The 23,783-nt window shown below is 39.2% G+C and overlaps 2 protein-coding genes across 3 annotated transcripts in view; both read right to left on the reverse strand.

Annotated features, from left to right (window-relative positions):
• ZFYVE9 (zinc finger FYVE-type containing 9) overlaps nucleotides 1–23,783 on the reverse strand; it is a 210,680-nt gene that overhangs the window by 80,016 nt on the left and 106,881 nt on the right. The window contains exons 5-7 of one of the 2 annotated variants that reach the window (XM_034965188.3): nucleotides 6,540–6,639; nucleotides 3,585–3,761; nucleotides 1,784–1,953 (exon numbers count right to left, since the gene is read on the reverse strand). In XM_034965188.3, the coding sequence (XP_034821079.1) occupies nucleotides 1,784–1,953; nucleotides 3,585–3,761; nucleotides 6,540–6,639 (447 nt within the window). The remainder of the gene's footprint in view (nucleotides 1–1,783; nucleotides 1,954–3,584; nucleotides 3,762–6,539; nucleotides 6,640–23,783) is intronic. The other variant, XM_034965193.3, reaches the window with a different exon arrangement.
• On the reverse strand, nucleotides 16,142–16,773 carry LOC100967699 (anaphase-promoting complex subunit 10-like). Its single transcript, XM_014345280.4, has one exon. The coding sequence runs from the start codon at nucleotides 16,737–16,739 to the stop codon at nucleotides 16,266–16,268; it is 474 nt and encodes a 157-aa protein (XP_014200766.1). The 5' UTR covers nucleotides 16,740–16,773; the 3' UTR covers nucleotides 16,142–16,265.

Raw genomic sequence — 23,783 nt, forward strand, 5'->3', positions numbered from 1 at the left:
CCCAGCTACTTGGGAGGCTGAGGCAGGAGAATGGCGTGAACCCGGGAGGCGGAGCTTGCAGTGAGCCAGGATCGCACCACTACACTCCAGCCTGGGCGACAGAGCAAGACTCCATCTCAAAACAAAACAAAACAAAAAAATTAAAGCTATAAAGAACATTATTGTGACAATTGGGGAAACCAGAATTATATGTTAAGTTTACATCTCATGTGATAATTGCATTGTGGTTGTATAAGAAAATGACTTTTCTTAGGGTACACAAGCTGAACTATTAAGTGGTGAAGTGCAACCAATCCTTAAATGGGTCATTAAAAAAAAGCGTGTGTACTGTGAAGTGGTAGAGCAAATGTGGCAAAATGGTTAAGTTGATGAAGATAGGTGAAGAGTATATGGGTATTCACTGTACTATTCTTGTAACTTTTCTGTAGGTTGAATTTTTTTCCAAATAAACAGTTGTAGCCAGGCTTGCCTACAGTCCCAGCTATTTGGGAGGCTGTGGCAGAAGGATTGCTTGAGCCGGGGACGTTAAGGCTGCAGAGAGCCATGTCTGCGGCACTATACTGGAGCCTGGGTGACAGAGTGAGACCTTGTCTCAAAAAAAAACCAAAACAAACAAACAAAAAAACAGTTGGGGGGGAATAAAGAAAAAACTTGCTTGACAAAGTCACTGTGGAGATACAAAGAAGGATAAGACACAGTTCTGGCTGTCACCCTCTGCAGCCACAGAAAAATTCAAAAACTAGAAATACTTGAAGACAGATATTACATGGTTCAATAACTCACCAAACAGGTAAGTCAGCTCTGCATGTCAAAAAATCTAATCTTAACAACATGCAATTTCAATTACAATCAAACTCACAAATTATATAGGATGTAAATGTCTGAAAAAATATTACTTATCATTAATATAAATAATTAGTAACTAACAATTCTATGAAAACATCAGGAGTAAAATTTTTATCCAATCCTGATAGGGTATGGTGGCTCACACCTGTAATCCTAGCACTTTGGGAGGCTGAGGGGGTGGATCACTTGAGGTCAGGAGTTCGAGACGCAGCCTGGGCAACATGGTGAAACCCTGTCTCTACTAAAAATACAAAAATTAGCCTGGCATGATGGCAGGCGCCTGTAATCCCACCTACTTTGGAGGCTGAGGCAGGAGAATTGCTTGAACCTGGGAGGTAGACGTTGCAGTGAGCCAAGATAACGCCACTGTACTGCAGCCCGGGCAACAGAGACTCTATCTCAAAAAAAGAAAAAAAAGTATCCAATCCTAATGTAAAATGTGGACTTGGGTTGGCTACGATGTGTCAGTGTAGGTTCAACAAGTGTAACAAGTGTACCACTCTGGTAGGGGATGTTGATAAGCCAGGGTTTTAAACTCAGCTCCTCAGGCCCTTTCATGTTACCTGCTCTTCCTCACCATAGCACTCCTGAGAGGCTGCCATGGAACCTGGGGAACATGCTTTAAAAACCAATGTAGCAAGGGGACAGAATTCCCCACAGCCCGACTGCTAGCTAAAGTGGAGCACCTGAGCTCATCTGAGAACAATCTTCATTAAGAACCTTTCTCCTGAAAAAACTTCTAAATATACAGCAAACAACAACAGCTGATTTTTGCCACATTTACTTTATCCATATATGTGCACGTATACACTAAGTTGTATCCAAAACCTACAGAGTTCCACACAAAAGTAATTCAACATAGAAAAAGGCAAGACAGAGGCAGCACAATGCTGAGTAAAGTAGCTATGCAATTTTAGTTGCTGTTTTGTTTTCTTACCTCTGCTGGTAGAGGACTGGTAGTTACTGGTTTGACTGGGTCGTGTGACACAGCCAGGGTTCCTGCAGAGGAAGTTCCATTCATTGTTAATTTGGCTGCATCAGCAACTTCTCCATTGGGCAAGATCCCATCAGCAAACCAAACTCGCCTCTGCTCTCTGGGCTGAGCCACTTGAGGGGCCAGAAAAATAAAACAGGCATCAATGTGGCATTGGAAGGTTTTCTAACATCAAAGAAGAGAAGGTCACCAATTCCAGATGTACAAAGAAATCATTACTTGGCAACTTACAATCAGAAACATCAGAAATGTAACTGTATATAAAAGTGGTTATAAATGAATTAAAAATACAAATTTAAATATATTCTTTACTTCTTTAACTTATATGCAAAGAGTAAAATACTTTGCTTTGAAATATTAAGAGTTCTTAAATACATCTATGATTATGTCACATACTCTGTCCCGTATCACTGACAGAGAAACTAAGGAAAGTGTTCAAGGGCCTCGGAAATAAATTAATAGCATGGTGAAAAAAGCAATAGACATTCACATTTTCTAAAGTTATGAGGTTTCCAAAGAAATTAAACATCTGGTAAAGTGATATGGTACTTTCAAAGGGCAAAAGATGCCCTGAAGAATGTTAAAGAATAATTCATTTATAACAGAAGAGCTGGCACAGATATGTAAGAATTGGGAAGCAAACTGACCAGATCTTTGCCTGAAGTGTAACTGAAGAAGAAAAAGACTGATCTGGCAGTGCAAAAGTAATTTGTGTTTTAGTAAAAAGACAGGGAAAAAGCTGGAAAACTGAGTCTGATGAAATGATCCCTTTAAGTCCAGTTTTAGAAATCAATTCAAACAGCCAAAACACACAGAGACAAGGGAAGAACAACAAAAACAACAAATGAAGAGAATAAAGATTTTAAGAAAGCCTAAATTCATAAAAATACAAGGAGTATGACTAAGGGATGATCTGAAAAGAGAAAAAATGGGGAAGAGTATGATAATGTCAATAGAAGTCTATGATCTTCAAAAGGAAAGGTGGGTTATTTAGCAAGGGGAAGGGAATATTAATAGATGAAAAGATAAAATTAATGAAGGAAGACTGATTTTAATTACCAAGGGAAACTTGATAAGATCATTTTAAGGAAATAAATGTTATTTTTACTATTCATAATCCCCTGCACTTACACAGTGCCTTTCATCTGACAATATTATCATCATAAAGATATAATAAACCAATGTAAGTTGAGCCTGTAATTTTCTACCTATCATATGATATAATCAGAATTAAAGTTCTAGATTTAAAGTCTATGTCCCTAACACAAAAATGTTCATATTTTTATATGGACAGATTAAAAATGAAAAGAGAAAATGGCAATGTATAGTCCAAAAAGCAATACTTGAATGGGCTGGTCGGAAAGAAGAACTCTCATTTTTATCACTTACTAAACTCCTAAAAAGAACATTAAGACAGGCATGAGGTAGGCTAGGAATTTACAGATTGACTTCAAATTCTGCACCTCTTTTTAAGGACAAGCAGTGTAATTACTCCATTCTTAAGTTGGAGAGGAGACTGACATATATTCTGAGGTGCCTCTAAAATACCAAGCAACACAAATATTATTCTCTACTTGCCCAGAAATAGTCTTGACACATTTCTCACCTTGTTGTTCCATTTTAATAACCACCCAAAGAGACTTATCTGCAGTGTTTTTTAAGACTTGTGCTGTAAAGTCATATCAGCACCTTTTCAGAGGAACTTCGTGAGGAAAAAGAGAGAGAATAGCACATGATCCCCTACCTTCTGCTCCAGGGTGCTTTAAAACTCCCACAGGTACCATCACAGTGGGAGGTGGAGAGCTCAGAGCTCCTGAGGCCTGAGCTTGCTGCAAGGGAGGGATAGTAGAACAGTATTCAGCAGGATTGTTAGGGTTAGGGCTCTGGCTTGAGGCACTCATCATGTTCTCCCAGGCTTGAGCTAAAGCAAATACAGACACAATGAATGTGAATGGATTGCAAAATATGGACATCAAGACCTCCACAATATTGGATAAATAATGCAGCTTCTCCTAATTAATACTCATAGTATGTCTCTCTTCCAGCTAGTGAAGGTATTAAAGAGACAGGTGATTTTATGTAATAAAGGAGACCATTTAGCCAAGTAAACTATTTGGTTGGAGCAAATAAGAGTAACATGATTTTTTTTTTTTTTTTTTTTTTTTAAAGAATTAGACCGCGAGTGGTGGCTCATGCTTCTAATCCCGGCACTTTGGGAGGCCGAGGCGGGTGGATCACGAGGTCAGGAAATCAAGACCATCCTGGCTAACGTGGTGAAACCCCATCTCTACTAAAAATACAAAAAATTAGCCAGGTGTGGTGGCAGGCACCTGTAGTCCCAGCTACTTGGGAGGCTGAGGCAGGAGAATGGCATGAACCCGGGAGGCGGAGCTTGCAGTGAGCCAAGTCACACCACTGCACTCCAGCCTGGGCAACAGAGCAAGACTCCATCTCAAAAAAATTAAAAATAAAAAAGAATTATAGGATACTTCTGATAGACTGATAGCAGATCAATCTGAGTTAAAGGTTGGAGCCTGGCTTCTTTATAGGAGACCAAACATTTCCTTAAGAGGGAGTGAAACAACATCAAACTTTAAGAATTTGAAACTTGGATAGCATTTATACATTTTTTCATTTAATATTTAATGCATTTTATAAAGTTCTATCAAAAAGCAAAATCAGGGGCTAAAATAGCATAACTCTACTGTAAAATTTTAAGTTTCATTTCTAAACTTTTAAGGCTCTTGTTAGTTAAAATAAAATCTCATTAAAAATTTCTAAAGCCTACAGCTCAGGAGGACACATCTCAATCTTTTTCTGAATTCTGCTTTTATGTAATCATCACCCTGTATAAAACTATCCATCAGTAACAACCATTTCACATCTTTGGTGTGTCTCAAAAGCACGGGACCTATTTGAACATGAAAATGTGCCAATATCATGTAAGTGTGATCAACCAATATAAATGATCACAAATACATTAAGATTCTGTGTACCCTATAATTTCACTAAATACTGACACATCACCTATCGCCTTTAAAGCAAATAGGATGAAAGGTGCTACAGAAATGAAAGATACCAAATTTTATCTTCTAGGTTCAGGTAATACCACATGCCCAGAAATAGAAGCCACCCTCTTTTTAAGCATCCTTTCAAAAATCTCTTTCAACATCAAAGAATGATCCATAGGATTTTGAATATTTATTGCCTCCAAACTGCAAGACAAGGCTAGTAACAAAAGCTATGTTCCTTTGAAAGCACTGGCAGAAAGAGGGGAGGAAGAGAAAAGGAGAAAGGGAAAAAGGGATAGGGAACACCGAAAAGCATCAAATTAAATATTAAGAAAAAGACCAGGCTAAGCCATGCGAGAGGAAAGACACTGGAAAAACCAGGAAAAGTGGATTACCTTAGGATCCCCTGTTAAGGGCCTCCTTGGCTTAATAAAAAGTAAGTATTCCATGTGAATCCTCTGCCATTTCCTTCATCTTTAGCTATGCCAAGTTAAAAAAATTAGCTATCAAGTTGGAAGATCTCATCAAATAAAAGAGGTATTAGGTACTATAATTAAGCAGCATGCTCTTATCTGTGAATATGTGCCCGAAAATGAAAGCAGCAGAATAAAAATCATCAATTGAGCAACCAAGTGAAATAACCACTATTTAAAAAGTAACCCTTAAGAGTGGAGAGAATGATTCATATTTGGTCAAAATTGTAAGAATTCAGAAATGGGAGGAAACTGGGTGGATCATAGGAAATTAGAACAGATCAGATTAACTGTCATGCAACAGGTTAATAAGCCAGCAACAAGAAAACATCACTATCAGCAATGCAGACAGACAGAGCAGGAGGGGTCTCAGAGCAGATAAGTTCCAGCCTCCAGGAGGCACACTATCCTGGCACAGGTAGCACTGGTGTTCAAGTTCAACATTTTATGTCTATCAGTAATTGTTCCAGTAACTGTACAAAGATGCATTCAAAGAGAAAATACTATAACCTGAACAATTTTAGTGTATCTTTTTACAAGAATACTCAGGATTTTTAACTAATATGCCCTTAAAATCATTTCCAGTCCAGCAAAAGATGAACACTGGGTAAGTTTTATTTACTTTCCCCGGCCATATTCTTTTTACCACATAACAACTAGATTCTAAACCATTATTCTCATAGCAAATCTAAGTAGCATTAAAGAGATAAATGGGCTTTAAAAATGCAATTTTCTACTTGGTCCTAGATGCTAAAAATAGTTATCTTCAACAAGATGAATGAAACAAGGTGTTGATAAGAACACATGCTAAGTTATTAAGTTGTTCCTTAGAAAGAGATGGCTTCTCTTAAAAGGAAAATCTCAGCCCAGTTTTAACATCTCATCATCTGGTGATCAAAAGCTCCCCATTCCCACCTCACTCTGGTTATTTTATAGGAACACAAATAACTACCTCGCACCAGATTTCCAAAGAACTTCCATTATTCCTGCAAAACTTACCTGGCTTTAGCATTTATTCATTAAATTAGGCACAGGAATTCTGAAATGCTAAGATACTTTCAAAACATGGAAATTTAGCTAAATATTTTCAGTTAAAGTTATGACATTTGAGAAGGTGAGCAACTTGTAAAGAAAGGCAGGGGGAAAAAAGTCTTCTCATCGTAATTCCCTTGTTTTGTCTCAATAACTATGAAATCAACCTGTTTTAATACTTACCATTCATTAGCACTGAATGGCAGATTACACACACTCTAGCTTCCTTTCTGTCCATGTATAACAGTTTACATTTCAGGCTACAGCAGGAAGCACAGAAAACCTGTGGGGGGAAAAGAACACACAAAACTTACTTGGGATTGCCATGCAAAGAGAGTGAACCAATATTGACAAATACTGATTGTCAGTGAACCTTATTAAACTACAATACTAAAGTTTCAAAGAAAATGTAGTTCAGGAAGTTGGGTAATTCAAAAGCAAGAGTGAGATTACAAGTCTTTCAACAATAAAGAAATGGGAAACACTGGCTGAAAATAAAAATCTTAACTAAGATCACGTGGCAAATATACAGCAGTGGGGAAAAAACCACCTGAATTACCCCTAGGCAAGATTTCTATGCACACAATCACCTAACATGGGTGTTGAAAGATAGTTACATCTGCTATTTCCGTTTGGAAAGGAATTATAGCAGGATGAAATAAACAAAGATTGGAATTTCTGTGTTTTAACTTCGTTTGTTACTATCCTTATATGTGGAATAATAATTATACCAGCTGTTTTCACTGTTTTTGCTATGAAGGCCAAGGGTCAATATATACAACTCAATCATAAACATACGCACTGCTTTAGCTACAGGAAATCACAGCAGGCAATCAAAATCTGCCATGCCAATTTCCACCTTCTGGGCTTGGTTCCTGGTAATCTCACTTCCTTCTCCCTTCTACACCAGGCAACAACAATCTCCTTTGTTCCTGTTAAGATTTTTCTTTTTTTTTTTTTTTTGAGACACAATTTGACTCTGTGGCCCAGGCTGGAGTGCAGTGGTGCGATCTTGGTTCACTGCTGCAACCTCCACCTCCTGGGTTCAGGTGATTCTTCTGCCTGAGCCTCCTGAGTAGCTGGGACTTCAGGTGTAAGCCACCACGCCTGGCTAATTTTTTTTTTGTATTATTAGAAGAGACGGGGTTTCACCATGTTGGCCAGGCTAGTCTCAAACTCCTGAACTCAAGTGATCCACCCACCTCGGCCTCCCAAAGTGCTGGGATTACAGGCGTGAGCCACCACACCCGGCCAGATTTATTTTCTTGAGAACTCATCAGTCATTTACCACATAGAGCCTTACAGTGGCAAAAGCCTGTTCCCAGTAGGATAAATTCTACTTCTTCAGTTTTTACAGACAAGAAGCATCCTATACTTTACAAAGTTGAACCAAGAGATGAGGGGTCATATTAAAGTCTAAGTTAAGCTCGATATCTCCCATCCTTCTATGTATAATTAATATCTAGTTACTATGACTGTTATCAGTTTACAATTTTTATAGGGCTTGACATTCTTAAATGTGATATAGGGAGATATCCCTGTGATATAGGGAGAACAAAGGGTATACATATTATCCTTATTTTCTATCAGAAGAAACTGAGTTTAGATGGTTAAATGACTTCCTCAAGTTCACAGCAAACTATATGACTACTAGGCACTTTACATGTGTTACATTTAACCTCAAAAATTCCATGAAGACACTCATTTACAATTAGCAGTTAGGTAAACAGATGAATGTTCCAAAACTCCTATGTTGAAATCTTAACCCCAAAAGAGATGGTATTAGGTAGTGGGGCATATGGGATTAGTGCCCTATAAAAGAAGCCTGAGAGAGACTCCTCACCCTTCTGCCCTGTGAAGTCAGAGTGAGAACACAGCTGTCTATAAGTAAGCAGGCCCTCGCCAGATACCAAATCTACCGTTGCCTTGATCTTGGACTTACCAGGCTCCAGACTGTAACAAATCTCTGTTATTTATAAGCCATCTAGTCTATGGTATTTTGTTATAGCAGCCCGAATGGACTAAGACATTAAGTAAAATTACCAGGGTCATACAGCTAGTAAATTACATGATTAATCTGTATGACTGCAATGGCTCTATAGTTAACTACTCTGTAATACTACTTCATACTAAATTACATATTTCATTTAAATTTTGAGTCTTGACTTTTCCTTCTCCCTCGCCATGACCACATCCAGTCAGTCATTAAGTCCTGTTAGTTTTCCTCTGAAATTGTTCTTCCAAAATCACATCTTCTCCTATCTCTAACATTGCTGCCTCTGTTCAGGCTGTTATTATCTGAGGACTAAACGATCATGATGATAACCTAACTGTTCTCCTAATCTTCACATCTGCCTTTCCAATTAATCTTCCAAACAAAGACTGAACTTTCTAAAACATAAATCTAATAATGTTAAATTTCTTAAAATCCTTCAATAACCTTTCTAATAAAGAGACAAAACCAAGAATCCATCATTCACTCATTTATTCCACAAATATATGAACTCTTACTATGTACTGGGCACCAAGCTACCCAATGGGGATGTGGCAGAAAACAAAACGGACATGGTCCTTGCCTTCATGCAATGCAATTTAGTGCAAGGGTTTCAGGTTATAACCTAAAATCAAATAATAACACAAGGCTGGGCATAGAGGAGTACACCTATTGTCCCAGCTACATGGGAGGCTGAGGCAGGAAGATGGCTTGAAGCCAGGAGTTTGAAGACACACTACACTATGACTGCACCTGTGAATAGCCACTGCACTCCTGTCTGGGTAACAAAGCAAAACCCTGTCTCAAAAAAAAAAAAAAAAGAAAGAAAGAAAGAAAAAGAAAAACCATACAAGTGAATATAAAATCACGTGTTTCAAAAGTGGTAAATGGTGAAATAAGATCATGTAATCTAGGCTCTAGCCTAGATTGGCAAGGTCAGGGAAGATTTAGGAAATGACAAGACATCAAATCTGAAGGATGGGTAAGAGTTTTCTGTGAACAAAGAGGTGCCAAGAAGAGACAGTAATAGTAGAGGAAATAGTATGTACACAGTTCCTATTAGGGGAAGAAGCATGGACCCACCAAATAACTAAAAAAAGTTAATATGGCTTGAGGCCCCAAGAGTTAAGGGATGCATGGAATAAGCTGAGGCCAGACCAAGCAAAGGCTCTGTAGGATCTGTTTTGACCTTTTTAATAGAGCAATGGGAAAGCCCTTAAGCATTTTTTTTTCTTTGAGATAGAGTCTTGCTCTGTCGCCCAGGCTGGAGTGCAATGGTGTGATCTCAGCTCATTGCAACCTCCGCCTCTAGGGTTCAAGCCATTCTCCTGCCTCAGCCTCCCAAGTAGCTGGGATTACAGGTGTGTGCCACCATGCCCAGCTAATTTTTGTATTTTTAGTAGAGATGGGGTTTCACCAGGTTGGTCAGGCTGGTCTTGAACTCCTGACCTCAGGTGATCTGCCCGGCTCAGCCTCCCAAAGTGCTGGGATTACAGATGTGAACTACCGTGCCCAGCCCCCACTTAAGCATTTTAATCAAAGAGAAAGACATGATCAGATCTGTATGGGCACAGTGTAGGGAGAAAAAAAAGGAAGAGAATAAGAATGGATTTGGGAAACCTTAATGAGCTACAATTATTACAAAAAAATTAATTTATGATAAAAACATGAGCTTCAATAACCAACAAATACCTCCAAGGAAATAAGGCAAAGAACTCACATTGGTAAATACACAGAAAAAATAAATAAAATGGCCAACAGATATAGTAAATACCACTCATGACAAAATAAAACAATGAGTTTTATGGTATGTTTTTACTATGAGACTAGCAAAGATTTTTTTTTTAAACACTGATAATATCTAACGGTGGTGAGGGTATAGCTCTCAGATTCTGCTGGTAGTAATATAAGCTGGTGGGTTAATTTGACAATATCTTTTAAAATTGGAAGTGTTTATTCAGTATGACTCAGCACACAGTTTTAAAATTTTACACTACTGAAAACATCCACATGTGCAAAGAGATCTACACAAGAATTATCTCCATATTGTTTATAATAAAAGTTGTAAACAACCCAAGTGTTCATCAGTAGTGTAACAGCTAATTAAACTGCAGTATACCCATAAAATGGAATCCCGTTCCCATAAAAAGAATGAGATAGTTCTGTATGTACCGATTGACATGGAAAAGAAAAAATATAGTCAAGTTGGAGGATGAGATTGGAATGGAAGTAGGGCCTTTTTCTTTTTTAGACACAGTCTTGCTGTGTCGCCCAGGCTGGAGTGCAGTGGCACCATTTCAGCTCACTGCAACCTCTTCCTCCCAGGTTCAAGCGATTCTGGTGCTTCAGCCTCCTGAACAGCTGGGATTACAGGTGTGCACCACCATGCCCAGCGATTTTTTTTTTTTTAGTAGAGACAGGGTTTCGCCATGTTGGCCAGGCTGGTCTCGAACTTCTGACCTCAAGTGATCTGCCCGCCTGGGCCTCCCAAAGTGCTGGGATTACAGGCATGAGCCACCACAGCTGGCTATCTTTTTCTCTCCTTTTACTTTATGTAATTTTTTAAATGTTGTATTGGGATATTTTTATTTTATTTTGATCAGTTTTTTCTGTACTTTTTAAATTAGAAAAAAATTTAAAAAAATTAGTTGCTTTTATGGGTTGAACTGTATCCCCAACAAATACTTAAGTTGAAGTCTTAACTCCTAACACCTTAGAATGTGACCTTATTTGAAGATAGGGTCTCTACAGAGGTAATCAAAATGAGGTGATTAGGGTAGTCTCCTAATCCAACATGACTGATACCCTTATAAAAGAGGCAAATATGGACACAGGTATATATACAAGAACACCACCATATGAACATGAAGATGTCCATCTACAAACCAAGGAGAGAGACATGGAAGAGATCTTTTCCGTATAGCCCCCAGGAGGAACCAACCCTGCTATCACCTTAATTTCAGACTTCTAATAACTGTGAGATAATAAATTTCTGCTTAAGCTGCCCAATTTGTGGTATTTTGCTAACTCTAGCAAACTAATATAGTTGGGAACATTCAGAAGTAGTGAGTTAGGCTTTGGGACAATAATCTCAAACAATGATTTTTGAATAAAAAACAAAGTATCTTAAAAAAAAAAAAAGCAAGCAAGGGAGCAGCAAATGGAGTAAACACAGAAGAACCCAAGAATACCCATCTTTCTCAATATCCCACAGGCCGAAGAACAGTATAGAGAGATCCTTTACGTTTCCAATGGGATTAGAGGAAAGCACAGGAGTTAGCTAGAAAAGTAGATGACTCTTCAACGCCAGACTATGACGTAGTGAGATTCATAGGTCATAAGAATTAGTATCACAGAGGAGATGGGCAGAATCTAAGAGATTTGAGCCAGGTTTGGAATAGTTTAAATAATCCTGAATTTGAAATTACTGGATAATAGTCAATTTGCCTAAAAAGATCAAGATGAAATTGTCTACCATGAGCCAGGTTAGTCAGTGCTTCTCAACAGGGGCACTCTTGGCATTTTAGGTGGGCCAGTTCTTCATAGGACAGTACTGTCCTGGGCATAGCAAGATGTTTAGCAGTCTTGGTATGCACAGGTTGCTAAATGCCAGTAGCAACCTCAGTCATTCTGACAACTAAAAATACCCCACTATATTCCATATACCATCTAAGTACCTTCCCCAGTTCTCTAAGCTACAGGCTTAGAGTAAAAAAGTAAAGTCACTTCTAAAAATTAAGAGAATTACATATTTGCACACCTGAACTTAAATTATACTGCTGAAATATCTTACCATATGCCATATATCTTTATCACAACACAATCTACTGCACTGATTGAACTTATTCTCCATTTCCCCACACTAGAATGTAAACTCCATGGAATAATGAGCTAAATTATTTTTTAATACTGGTATCTTCAATATTGTGTCTGAAACATAGTACTCAGTAAATATTTGCTTATTGCTTCCTTGAAAAGTAAAGTTATTGCATAAATAAATGTATGACTGGGACTAGGTGAAGTGACTCGTGTGTAATCCCAGCACTTTGGGAGGCCAAGGCAGGTGGATCACCTGAGGTCAGGAGTTTGAGACCAGCCTGGTGAAATATGGTGAAACCCTATCTCTACTAAAAATACAAAAATTAGCCAGGAGTGGTGGCAGGCGCCTATAATCCCAGCTACTCAGGAGGCTGAGGCAGGAGAATCACATGAACCCAAGAGGTGGAGGTTGCAGTGAGCAGAGATCGCGCCACCGCATTCCAGCCTGGGAGACAAGAGCGAAACCCCGTCTCAAAAAATAAATAAATACATAAATATATGAATGGAGAAACAAACACTAATGTAAACTTTTTGGGGAAGGACTATATGATTCATATCCAAATTCAGAAAATAATCTAGAGCCATTCAACTTTTGCAACAACACATTTTAATCTGTTTATAAGAATGACCTCAAGATTTGTATGCCTAATGGTTACAGCTGACATCATATGGCAGGATCCGTATGACCTGCCTAAGCATAAAGAGACAAAGTAAGGTAATTTATAATATATATTCTATACGATGTTCCAGCTAAGTACTGGTTAAAAGGTTCCATTTGTGTGTTTATATGTAATTTTTTAAAATGTGGCACTTCTGTGTTCCTATTTCAACTTGATTATTCTCTAGTCAGATGACCTTATGGGAATAATTTAAACTCTCTAGGTCTTAGTTTTTCTCACATGTAAAATAGAAATGCTAATACAGTATTCCCTTCATACGGCTTTTATGAAGATTAAATGAAATTATATGTATAAAATGTAGCATATAATAGGTTCTAAATGTATGTTGGTACCTTTCTTATTTCCCTTTCCTTTCCTTTTAAAATTTCCCACTACAGGCTTTCCACATAACAAATCCTATTGCTAAATCTGTGAACATGCTTTATATTCAAAGTACCACTTTGTGCCTATTTATACCCTCTTACAGTGTGAATAACACTTATTCCTTTGCAATTCTTGAAAATTCAAATCATCAAATGCTCACTTATTTCTTTCCAAATTAGAAAATGCAAAAAATGATGTCCCAGGTCTTCAAAAAGCCCTATAATTATGACAAAAATAACTGTGATGTGAGAATAATAAAAACAGGAGAGGAGAGTGCATAGAACTGACCAGTGTCCAGCTGTTCACAAAGACCAGTGAAAGTAACGACTTATAAAAATTGTCAAATGCAGGAGTACTTTATCCCTCCACTTATTAGCACATAGCAAAAATCAGTATCATAAGATCTAAAGCAGTTCAAACAAATCCAGACCCTTGCCTCTGTCTAAACACCTGTTTAAACTTCACTGTTATTAATAGAAAACAATAATAATTATCAGTCATTTTAAGTGTCTATTACAGAAAGGGTTAAAAGAGATCTCTAATTCAGACTTTCAATATTATATCCAACTGAGGCTGTACCAGCCCAGCCAACATGGTGAAACCCCATCTCTACTAAAAATATACAAATCTGCTGAGCGTGGTGGCACATGCCTGTAATCCCAGCTACTTGAGAGGCTGAGGCAAGGAAAATTGCTTAAACCTGGGAAGGGAAGCGGAGGTTGCAGTGAGCTGAGGTTGTGCCACTGCACTCCAGCCTGAGCGACAAGAGCAAAACTGTCTCAAAAAAGAGAAAAAAGAAAAGAGCCGGGCATGGTGGCTCATGCCTGTAATCCCAGCACTTTGGGAGGCTGACGTGGACAGATCACAAGGTCAGGAGTTCAAGACCATCCTGACCAACATGGTGAAACCCTGTCTCTACTAAAAATACAAAAATTAGCTAGGCGTGGTGGTGGCACACGCCTGTTATCTCAGCTACTTGGGAGGCTGAGGCAGGAGAATCACTTGAACCCAGGAGGTGGAGACTGCAGTGAGCTGAGATCGCGCCATTGCACTCCAGCCTGGAAGACAGAGCGAGACTCCATCTGAAAGAAAGAAAAGAAAGAAAAGAAAGAAAAGCAAGCAAGAAAGAAAGAGAGAGAGAGAAAGAAAGAAAGACAGACAGAAAGGAAAGAAAGAAGGAAGGAAGGAAGGAAGGAAGGCAGGAAGGAAGGAAGGAAGGAAGGAAAGAAAGAAAGAAAGAGAAAAAAGCAAAACAGCTCAAACTCAATGAATTAAAAAAAAATTTTTTTTGAGTCAGAGTCTCTCTCTGTTACCCAGACTAGAGTGCAGTGACGCAATCTCGGCTCACTGCGACCTCCCAAGTAACTGAGACTACAGGTACGTGCCGCAATACCCAGCTAATTTTAGTATTTTTAATAAAGATGGAGTTTTGCCACGTTGCCCAAGCTAGTCTTGAACTCCTGACCTCAGGTGATTCACCTGCCTCGGCCTCCCAAAGTGCTGGGATTACAGGCATGAGCCACTGCGTCCAGCCTAAAATTACTTTTTTTTTTTTTTTTTTTTGAGATGGTTTTGCTCTTGTTGCCCAGGCTGGAGTGCAATGGTGCGATCTCGGCTCACCGCAACCACCGCCTCCCAGGTTCAAGCGATTCTCCTGCCTCAGCCCCCTGAGTAGCCGGGACTACAGGCATGTGCCACCATGCCCGGCTAATTTTGTATTTTTAGTAGAGTCAGGGTTTCTCCATAGGTCGGTCAGGCTGGTCTTGAACTCCCGACCTCTGGTGATCCGCCCGCCTCGGCCTCCCATAGTGCTGGGATTACAGGCATGAGCCACCGTGCCTGGCTCTAAAATTACTTTTTAAAAATATGTTTCCTTCAGACATATCTGTTTTTATGCCCAAGAATAATTTAATTGTAAACAAAGCATAAGCTTGCATTCTGTTCTATTCATATGTCATCATAAGCATTTTCTACACTGCCTTGTAATAATTTTTAATGGCTGAAGCAAATATATGTATTGTATTTAACTTACCATTAACCTTTTTTTTTTTTTTTTTGAGACATGGTCTCGTTTATCACCCAGGCTGAAGTGTACTGGCACAATCATGGCTCACTGCAGCCTCGACCTCCTGGGTTCAAGTGATCCTCCCAACTCAGCCTCCCAAGTAGCTGGGACTACAGACATGCCCTACCATATCCAGCTATTTTTAAATTTTTAGCAGAGATGTTATGTTGCCCAGGCTGGTCTCGAACTCCTAAGCTCAAGGAATCCTTCCACCTCAGCCTCCCAAGTAGCTAGGACTACAGGCATGTACCACCACATCCCGCCATTTTTTAATTTTTAGTAGAGATGAGGTCTCACTGCGTTACCTGGGCTGGTCTCGAACTCCTGAGCTCAAGTGATCCTCTCACCTTGGCCTCCCAAAGGGCTGGGATTACAGGAATGAGCCACCACACCTGGCCCATTATCCAATTTTGGACACAAATTACTTTAAATGTATTTGCTATTTAGTTTAGTAACACTAAAATACACATCTTTTTGTTTACTGCACTTGTTTTAAGAATTATTTACTCAAAAAAGGAATCATTAGCTCAAAAAATTGGAACATACGTCCCCTTTTGTTTGGCAGAGATGAGGTCTTGCCATGTTGCCCACACTGCTCTTGAACTCCTGGGCTCAAGCGATCTGCCTGCCTCGGCCTCCCAGAGTGCTAGGATTTACAGGTGTGAGCCACCACGCCCAGCCACACATATGGCTTTTTTTTTTTTTAAGTAATGTAAAATATGTGAGCTTTATTACATGTTAAAGATAATATGACCCAAATTTATCAAAATTACAATAAAATATTTTTAAATATATACAAAGTTGCAAATAACTGATTTTTTTTCAATAAAGGTAACTGATATACTATTTAAAGACAGGATAAAACAAAGATACGTTTAATGACTTCCATATCATTTTAAAGTCACCTTATTGAACAATACATCATGAAATCTATAGTTGTACATCTAGGAAATTTGCCAATGGCGCTCTCTTCTACCAGTGTGTATATTTTAATTTGTCTCATATGGGTGGGTGTCTTTTCCATTTTGATGATTGGCTAGAACAGCAATCTGTATCATTAACGTCCAAGTTGGCTTCCTATGATTATCAGTTAAGGGAATGTGAATCCAGCCACTTGGTTCCACCAATTCAAGTTGCCGAATTTCTTGAAGGTTGTGAAAATTATTTCCTACTTTGGCTGAAATCTTGCTTAGAGTATAGCTTTCATCAGATTTGTAGTCTGCATAAATATGTAATGTCTTAACTGTTGTTTTTCTTCTGAATTGGACGTTCACTAAATGAGGCTGGGAGCCATCTGATTGCCAGTAAGTTTCTAGATTGTCAGCTCGTAACTGATCCACTCCAAATCCTGGTTTGCAAGATGAGAGTGACCAAACAGCTTGTGACCCAATTTCCCGTACTGTTCCAGTCTTTTCCAACTGCTCAGGGTCAGTACCAGGAGGTGTCTTGTTTGGTGTGGTCATTTTTTAAATATTCTGGCTGCTTGCCAAAACTCAGGTTCTCAGGATCTCCAGCAGCTCTGTGCCACTCCCACTCGGCTTCCTAGGACAGCCTGGGTTCCCCAGTGACGCACGTGTGGCTTTTTAAATGTGTAAATATGCCAGTGTCAATTTCACTATCTATCATACTATCAACATTTTCTATTTTTTGTTATATAGGCATAAAATTTTAAAAATTTTAATTTCTACCTCTTAGTATCTAGTAAATTAAAATATTTCTCCATTGTTTACTAACCCATCTAAACATCTTTTTGCCCATTTATATATTGAAAATGTGATGGTTTTAAAAACTAATGTAGATGCTGTAAATAATAAAGACACTTGGCCAGTTGATACTGTATAACCAACTTCTGATTTGTTCTGCCAGAGGAAGCATTGATTTAAGACTCGATATACAACAACAACATAAATGTGTTTTTCTTTCTTTTTTGAGACAGGGTCTCACTCTGTCACCCAGGCTGGAGTGCAGTGGTGTGAGCACAGCTCACTGCAGCCTCGATCACCCTGGGCTCAGGTGATCCTCTTGAGTAGCTGGGACTACAGGCACATGCCACCATGCCCAGGCTGGTCTAGAATTCCTGGACTCAAGTGATCTGCCTGCCTTGGCCTCCCAAAGTGCTGGGATTACAGGCGTGAGCCACCGCACCTAGACTGTTTTTCAAATAATCCTCTTGTTTAAAAAAATTATAATCCAGTGTATTGTGCTTGCCATCGGTGCCTGTGTCACCCTCTGGTAAAGGTATGTCATTGTTGGCCGCAACCTCTGGGCTGGGATGAGCCATGCTCCTGGTGCAGTAGGGGAGCCCAGCCATGGCCAGTACAGTGGTAGCAGTCGGACTGACCATTGCTGCTGCAGGATTTGCAGGCTGTTATGTTTTGCAACCCTTATATAAGGCATGTGGAACCTCAAGTAAAACAAATTTTTCGGCCAGGCGTGGTGGCTCATGCCTGTAATTCCAGCACTTTGGGAGGCCAAGGCGGGCATATCATGAGGTCAGGAGATCGAGACCACCCTGGCTAACACAGTAAAACTCGTCTGTACTAAAAATACAAAAAATTAGCCGGGTGTGGTGGCATACGCCTGTAGTCCCAGCTACTTGGGAGTCTGAGGCAGGAGAAACACTTGAACCCAGGAGGCAGAGGTTGCGGTGAGCCGAGATTGCGCTATCGCACTCCAGCCTGGGCAACAGAGCAAGACTCCGTCTCTAACAAAACAAAACAAAAAAACCCCAAAACAAACAACAACAACAAAACAAATTTTTCAAAGTCTACCAAAATCTGCCTTCAGTGGTGGCTATTACAGAGGTATGTTTGAACCCGAAACGACAAAATGGAAAGCAGCATTAATAGTAGCTGTAAGCACTACTGCCAATAAAGAGAAAATAAGAGGTGCTCATTGACAAATGACGCTCTTAAATCATCCAGGTAGATCTTCTTCTATCATAACCAAAAATCAATGGAGCAAAAGATTTACTAGAATGTCAAGCTAAAAAATGAAGTAAATGTATGAATTTTAAGTTCATATTACTTTATGTATGTGAGTACCAATTTTTTGTAAAAAAAAAAAAAAATGCCTCAACGCTACAACAAAAATGTGACTTACCTAGATTAAATGGATAAACTTCTAAAAACACAAAATCTACCAAGACTGAATCAGTAATAAACAGAAAATCTGAATAAATCTATAACTAGTGGGGAGACTGAATCAGTAATCAAAAACTTCCCAACAAAGTAAAGCCCTAGATCAGATGATTTTGGTGGCAAATTCTACCAAACATTTAAAGAACACCAATCCTTCTCAAACTCTTCCAAAAAATTGAAGAGGAGGAAATACTTCCTAACTCCTTCTGTGAAGCCAGCACTATCTTGATACCAAAACAAGGCAAACATATTATAAGAAAACTACAGACCAATATTCTGTATGAATGTATATTGATACAAAAATCCTCAAGAAAATAATAGCAAATTGAATTGAACATATTGATAGAATTATACACCATGACCAAGTGATATTTATTACTGGAATGCAAGGATAATTCAACTTATGAAAATCAATTAATGTAATCACATTACCTGAACAAAATGAAACAAAAAACCCCAAATGATCATCTCAATTCATACAGAAACAGCATTTAACAAAATTCAACACTCTTTCATGATTTAAAAAAAACTTAAAAAAACCCTAGTAACAGAAGTAAATTATCTCAGCATAATAAAGGCCATATATTAAAAACCCAGAGCCAACATCATATGCACTGGTAAAAGACCGAAAGCTAGCCTGGCCAACATGGTGAAACCCTGTCTCTACTAAAAATACAAAAATTAGCCAGGCATGGTGGCATGTGCCTGTAATCCCAACTACTCAGGAGGCTGAAGAAGAAGAATTGCTTGAACCCGAGAGGCAGAGGTTGCAGTGAGCCAAGATCGCGCCACTGCACTCCAGCCTGGGTGACAGAGCGAGACTCCATCTCAAAAAAGAAAAACAAAAAACAAACAAACAAACAACAACAACAACAACAAAAAAAACGACTGAAAACTGGCCAAGCATGGTGACTCACACTTGTAATCCTAGCACTTTGGGAGGCCAAGATAGGCAGATCGCTTGTGCCTAGACATTCAGAACCAGCCTGGGCAACACAGTAGACCTCATGTCTACTAAAAATAAAAAAAAATTAGCCAGGTGTGGTAGTGCACGCCTGTTAGTCCCAGCTACTTGGGAGGCTGAGGTGGGAGGATACCTTGAGCCCAGGAGGTGGAGGATGCGGTGAGCTGAGATCATGGCAGTGCACTCAAGCCTGGGTGACAGAATGACACCCTGTCTCAAAAAAAAAAAAAAGACTGAAAGAACTTTTGCTTTAAGATAGAAACAAGACAAGGATACATACTTTTGCCATGTCTATTTAACATAGTATTGGAAATTTAGCCAGAGCAATTAAAAATAAATAAAAGGCATCCAAGTTGGAAAGGAAAAGGTAAAATTATCTCTGTATACTGACAACATATGCTACATTTAGAAAACCTTAAAGATTCCCCGCAAATACACAAAAACTGTTAGAGCTAATAAATGCGGCAAAGTTTCAGGATACAAAAATCAACAAAAAAGTCCATTGCATTTCTACATACTAATAATGAATTATCCAAAAATGAAATTAAGGAAACAATTCCATTTACAATAGCATCAAAAAGAATAAAATACCTAGAAATTAACCAAGGAGGTAAAATACTGTACAGTGAAAACTACAAAAGACAAAAGATTGCTAAAAGAAATTAAAGAACATACAAATAAATGGAAAAACATCCCATGTTCATGGACTAGAAGGCTTATTATTAAGATGTCAACAATGCCCATAGTGATCTACAGATTCAACGCAATCTCTATCAAAACCCTAACCATGTTTTCTGCAGAAACAGAAAAATCCATTCTCAAATTCAAATTGAATCTCAAGGGATCCAGAATAGCCAAAATAATCCTGACAAACAACAACCCCAGAGGACTCACATTCCTTGGTTTCAAAACTTACTATGAAGCTATGGTAATCAAAACCATGTGGTACTGACATTAAAGACAGACATAAAGACCAATGGAATAGAAAAAAGCCCAGAAATAAACTCTCACTTATATGGTCCAGTTAGTTTTGACAAGAGTGCCAAAACCATTCCATAGGAACAGAACAGTCTTTCCAACAAATGGTACTGAGAAAACCAGATATCCACATTCAAAAGAATAAAACTAAGCTAATACTATACACAAAAAATTAACTCAAAATGGATAAAAGACCTAAACGCAAGCACTAAAACTGCAAAACACTTAGAATAAAACATAAGGGAAAGACTTCATGACATCAAATTTGGAGATGATTTATTTGATATGACACCAAAAGCACAGGCAACAAAAGAAAATGTAAGTTGGAGTTCATCAAAATTAAAAACTTTGGTGCATCAAAGGACAACAGAATGAAAAACCCAAGAACAAGAGAAAATATCTGCAAATCATTTATGTGATAGGAGACTGAATTATATATAAAGAGCTCTAAAACTCAACAACAGAAAACACAACCCAATTTAAAAATGGGCAAAAGACCTGAATAGACATTTCTCCAAAGATTTTTAATATAGAGACCAGTAAGTACATGAAAAGATGCTCAACATCACTAATCATTAGAGAAATACAAACCAAAACCACAATGAGATACCACTTCACACCTATTAATATGGCTATTATCAAAACAATAGAAAACAAGTGTTGACAAGTGTATTAGTCTGTTTTCACATTGTTATGAAGAACTACTGGAGACTGGATAATTTATGAAGAAAAGGGATTTCACTGACTCACAGTTCCACAGACTTAACAGGGAACATGACTGGAAGGCCCCAGGAAACTTACAATCACGACAAAAGGCAAAGGGGGAAGCAAGCACATCTTACCATGGTGGAACAGGAGAGACAGAGCATGCAAAGGGGAAAGTGCCACATGCTTTCAAACAACCAGATCTCATGAGAACTCACTATTATGAGAACAGCAAGGGGGAAATCTGCCCCCACTATTCAATCATCTCCTACCAGGCCCCTCCCCCAACACTTGGGGATTACAATTCGAGATGAGATTTGGGTGGGGACACAGAGCAAAGAAGATGTGGAGAAACTGGAGCTCTTGTGAATTGTTGACGGGAATGGAAAATTGTGCAACTGCAGTGGAAAAAGAATATGGTGCTTAATCAAAAAATCAAACACAGGACTACCATATAATCCAGCAATTCTACTTCTGGGTATATACACAAAGAACTGAAAGCAGGGACTCAAACAGATGCTTGTACACCCATGTTCATAGTAGCATTATTGGTAATACCCAAGAGGTGGAAACAACTGAAGTGTCCATTGATGGATAAATGAATTAACAAAATGTGGTACATACATACAATGAAATATTCAGACTTAAAAAGGAATGAAACTCTGATACACACTATGTGATGATTAGTATTAAGTGTTAACTTGACTGGATTGAGGAATGCCTAGATGGCTGGTATTGTTTCTGGGTGTCTCTGTGAGGGTACTGCCAGAGGAGACTGACATTTGAGTCAGTGGACTGGGAGAAGAAGACCCACTCTCAATGGGGGTGGGCACCATACAATCAGCTGCCAGTGCACTAAAACAAAGCAGGCAGAAGAAGCAAAGATAAGCCTGCTTGCTGAGTCTTCCGGCTTGCTTTCTCTTTTTCCTTGCCAGATGCTTATATCCTCTCCTCCTGCCCATGTACATCAGACTCCAGGTTCTTTGGGCTCTGGATTCTAAGACTTGCACTAGCAGCCTCCTGGGGGGCTCTCAGGCCTTAGGCCTCAGATTGAGGGCTGCACTGTTGGTTTTCCTGCTTTTGAGGCTTTCAAACTTGGGCTGAGCCCTACCACTAGCTTCTCTTTCCCGAGGTTGCCAATAGATTATTGTGGGAATTCACCTTCTAACCATGTGAGTTGATTCTCCCTAATAAACTCTTGTATATATACATATATCCTACCTATTAAAGTCATATATGTATATATATATATATCTCCACATCCTATTGGTTCTGTCCTTCTGACTAATACATGCTACAACATGGATGAAATGTGAAGATAGACACAAAGGTACAAACATTGTGTAACCACTCTTATATGAGGTACCTAGAATAGTGAAATTCATATAAACAGATGGTAGAATAGCAGTCACCAGGCATTAGGGGCAAGGAAAGATGGGAAGTTATTAAGTTCGAGATGATAAAAATGGCCAGGCACAGTGGCTCACACCTGTAATCCCAGCACTTTAGGAGGCCAAGACGGGCAGATCACCTGAGGTCAGGAGTTCGAGACCAGCCTGACTAACATGGCAAAACCCCGTCTCTACTAAAAATACAAAAATTAGCCAGGCATGGTGGTGGGTGCTTGTAATCCCAACTACTCGGGAGGCTGAGGCAGGAGGATCACTTGAACCCAGGAGGCAGAGGTTGCAGTGAGCCGAGATTGCGCCACTGCACTCCAGCCTGGGCAACGAAGCGAGACTCCGTCTCAAAAAAAACAAAAAGCTCTGGAGATAGTTGTTATGGTTGTACAACAACAATGTGAATGCATTTAACACCACTGAACCATATACCCTCAAACCCATATACACTGGTAAATTTTATGTTATGCATATTTTACAATAAAAAATTGTGACTAGTATTTAGAATGTATCAGCAGACTAGATATTGAAAGGGAGATGGCTTTCAGGAGAAGAGATGCAAAAAAACAAAAAATAGCATGAACTTAGTGCAAACATTTTCTAGCTACATGTGTTTTATCCCACTTTGCACCTAAGTTATCTGTTAATAACATTTGGTACTGAGTGAGGGCCTACTACTACCTTTCTGCTTCCCAAGGAGCCCAACCAGTGGCCATGTTTTAAAATCAAAGGCAGCCAGGAGCAGTGGCTCACACATATAATCCCAACACTTGGGGAGGCCGAGGTGAAGAGGATCCCTTGAGCCCAGGATTTCGAGACCAGCCTAGGCAACATTAAATTTTTTAAAAAATTAGTGGCCGGGCACAGCGGCTCACACCTGTAATCCCAACACTTTGGAAGGCAAAGGTGGGTGGATCACCTGAGGTCAGGAGCTCGAGACCAGCCTGGCCAACATGATGAAACCCCGTCGCTACTAAAAATAAAAAAATTAGTCGGGTGTGGTGGCAGGTGCCTGTAATCCCTGCTACTTAGGAGGCTGAGGCAGGAGAATCGCTTGAACCCAGGAGGCAGAGGTTGCAGTGAACCAAGATCTTGCTACTGCACTCCAGCCTGGGCAAGCAACAAGAGTGAAACTCCATCTCAAAAAAAAAAAAAAAAAAATTAGTTACACGTGGTGGCACATGCTCGTAGCCCCAGCTACCCAGGAGGCTGAGGTGGGAGGATTGCTTGACCTTGGAAGGTCAAGGTTGCAGTGAGCCACCATCATGCCACTGCACTCCAGCCTGGGCAACAGACCAAGAGTTTGTCTCAAAAAAAAAA

The sequence above is a fragment of the Pan paniscus genome, chromosome 1 (assembly GCF_029289425.2).
Source record: "Pan paniscus chromosome 1, NHGRI_mPanPan1-v2.0_pri, whole genome shotgun sequence".
Classification (NCBI taxonomy): Eukaryota; Metazoa; Chordata; class Mammalia; order Primates; family Hominidae; genus Pan; species Pan paniscus.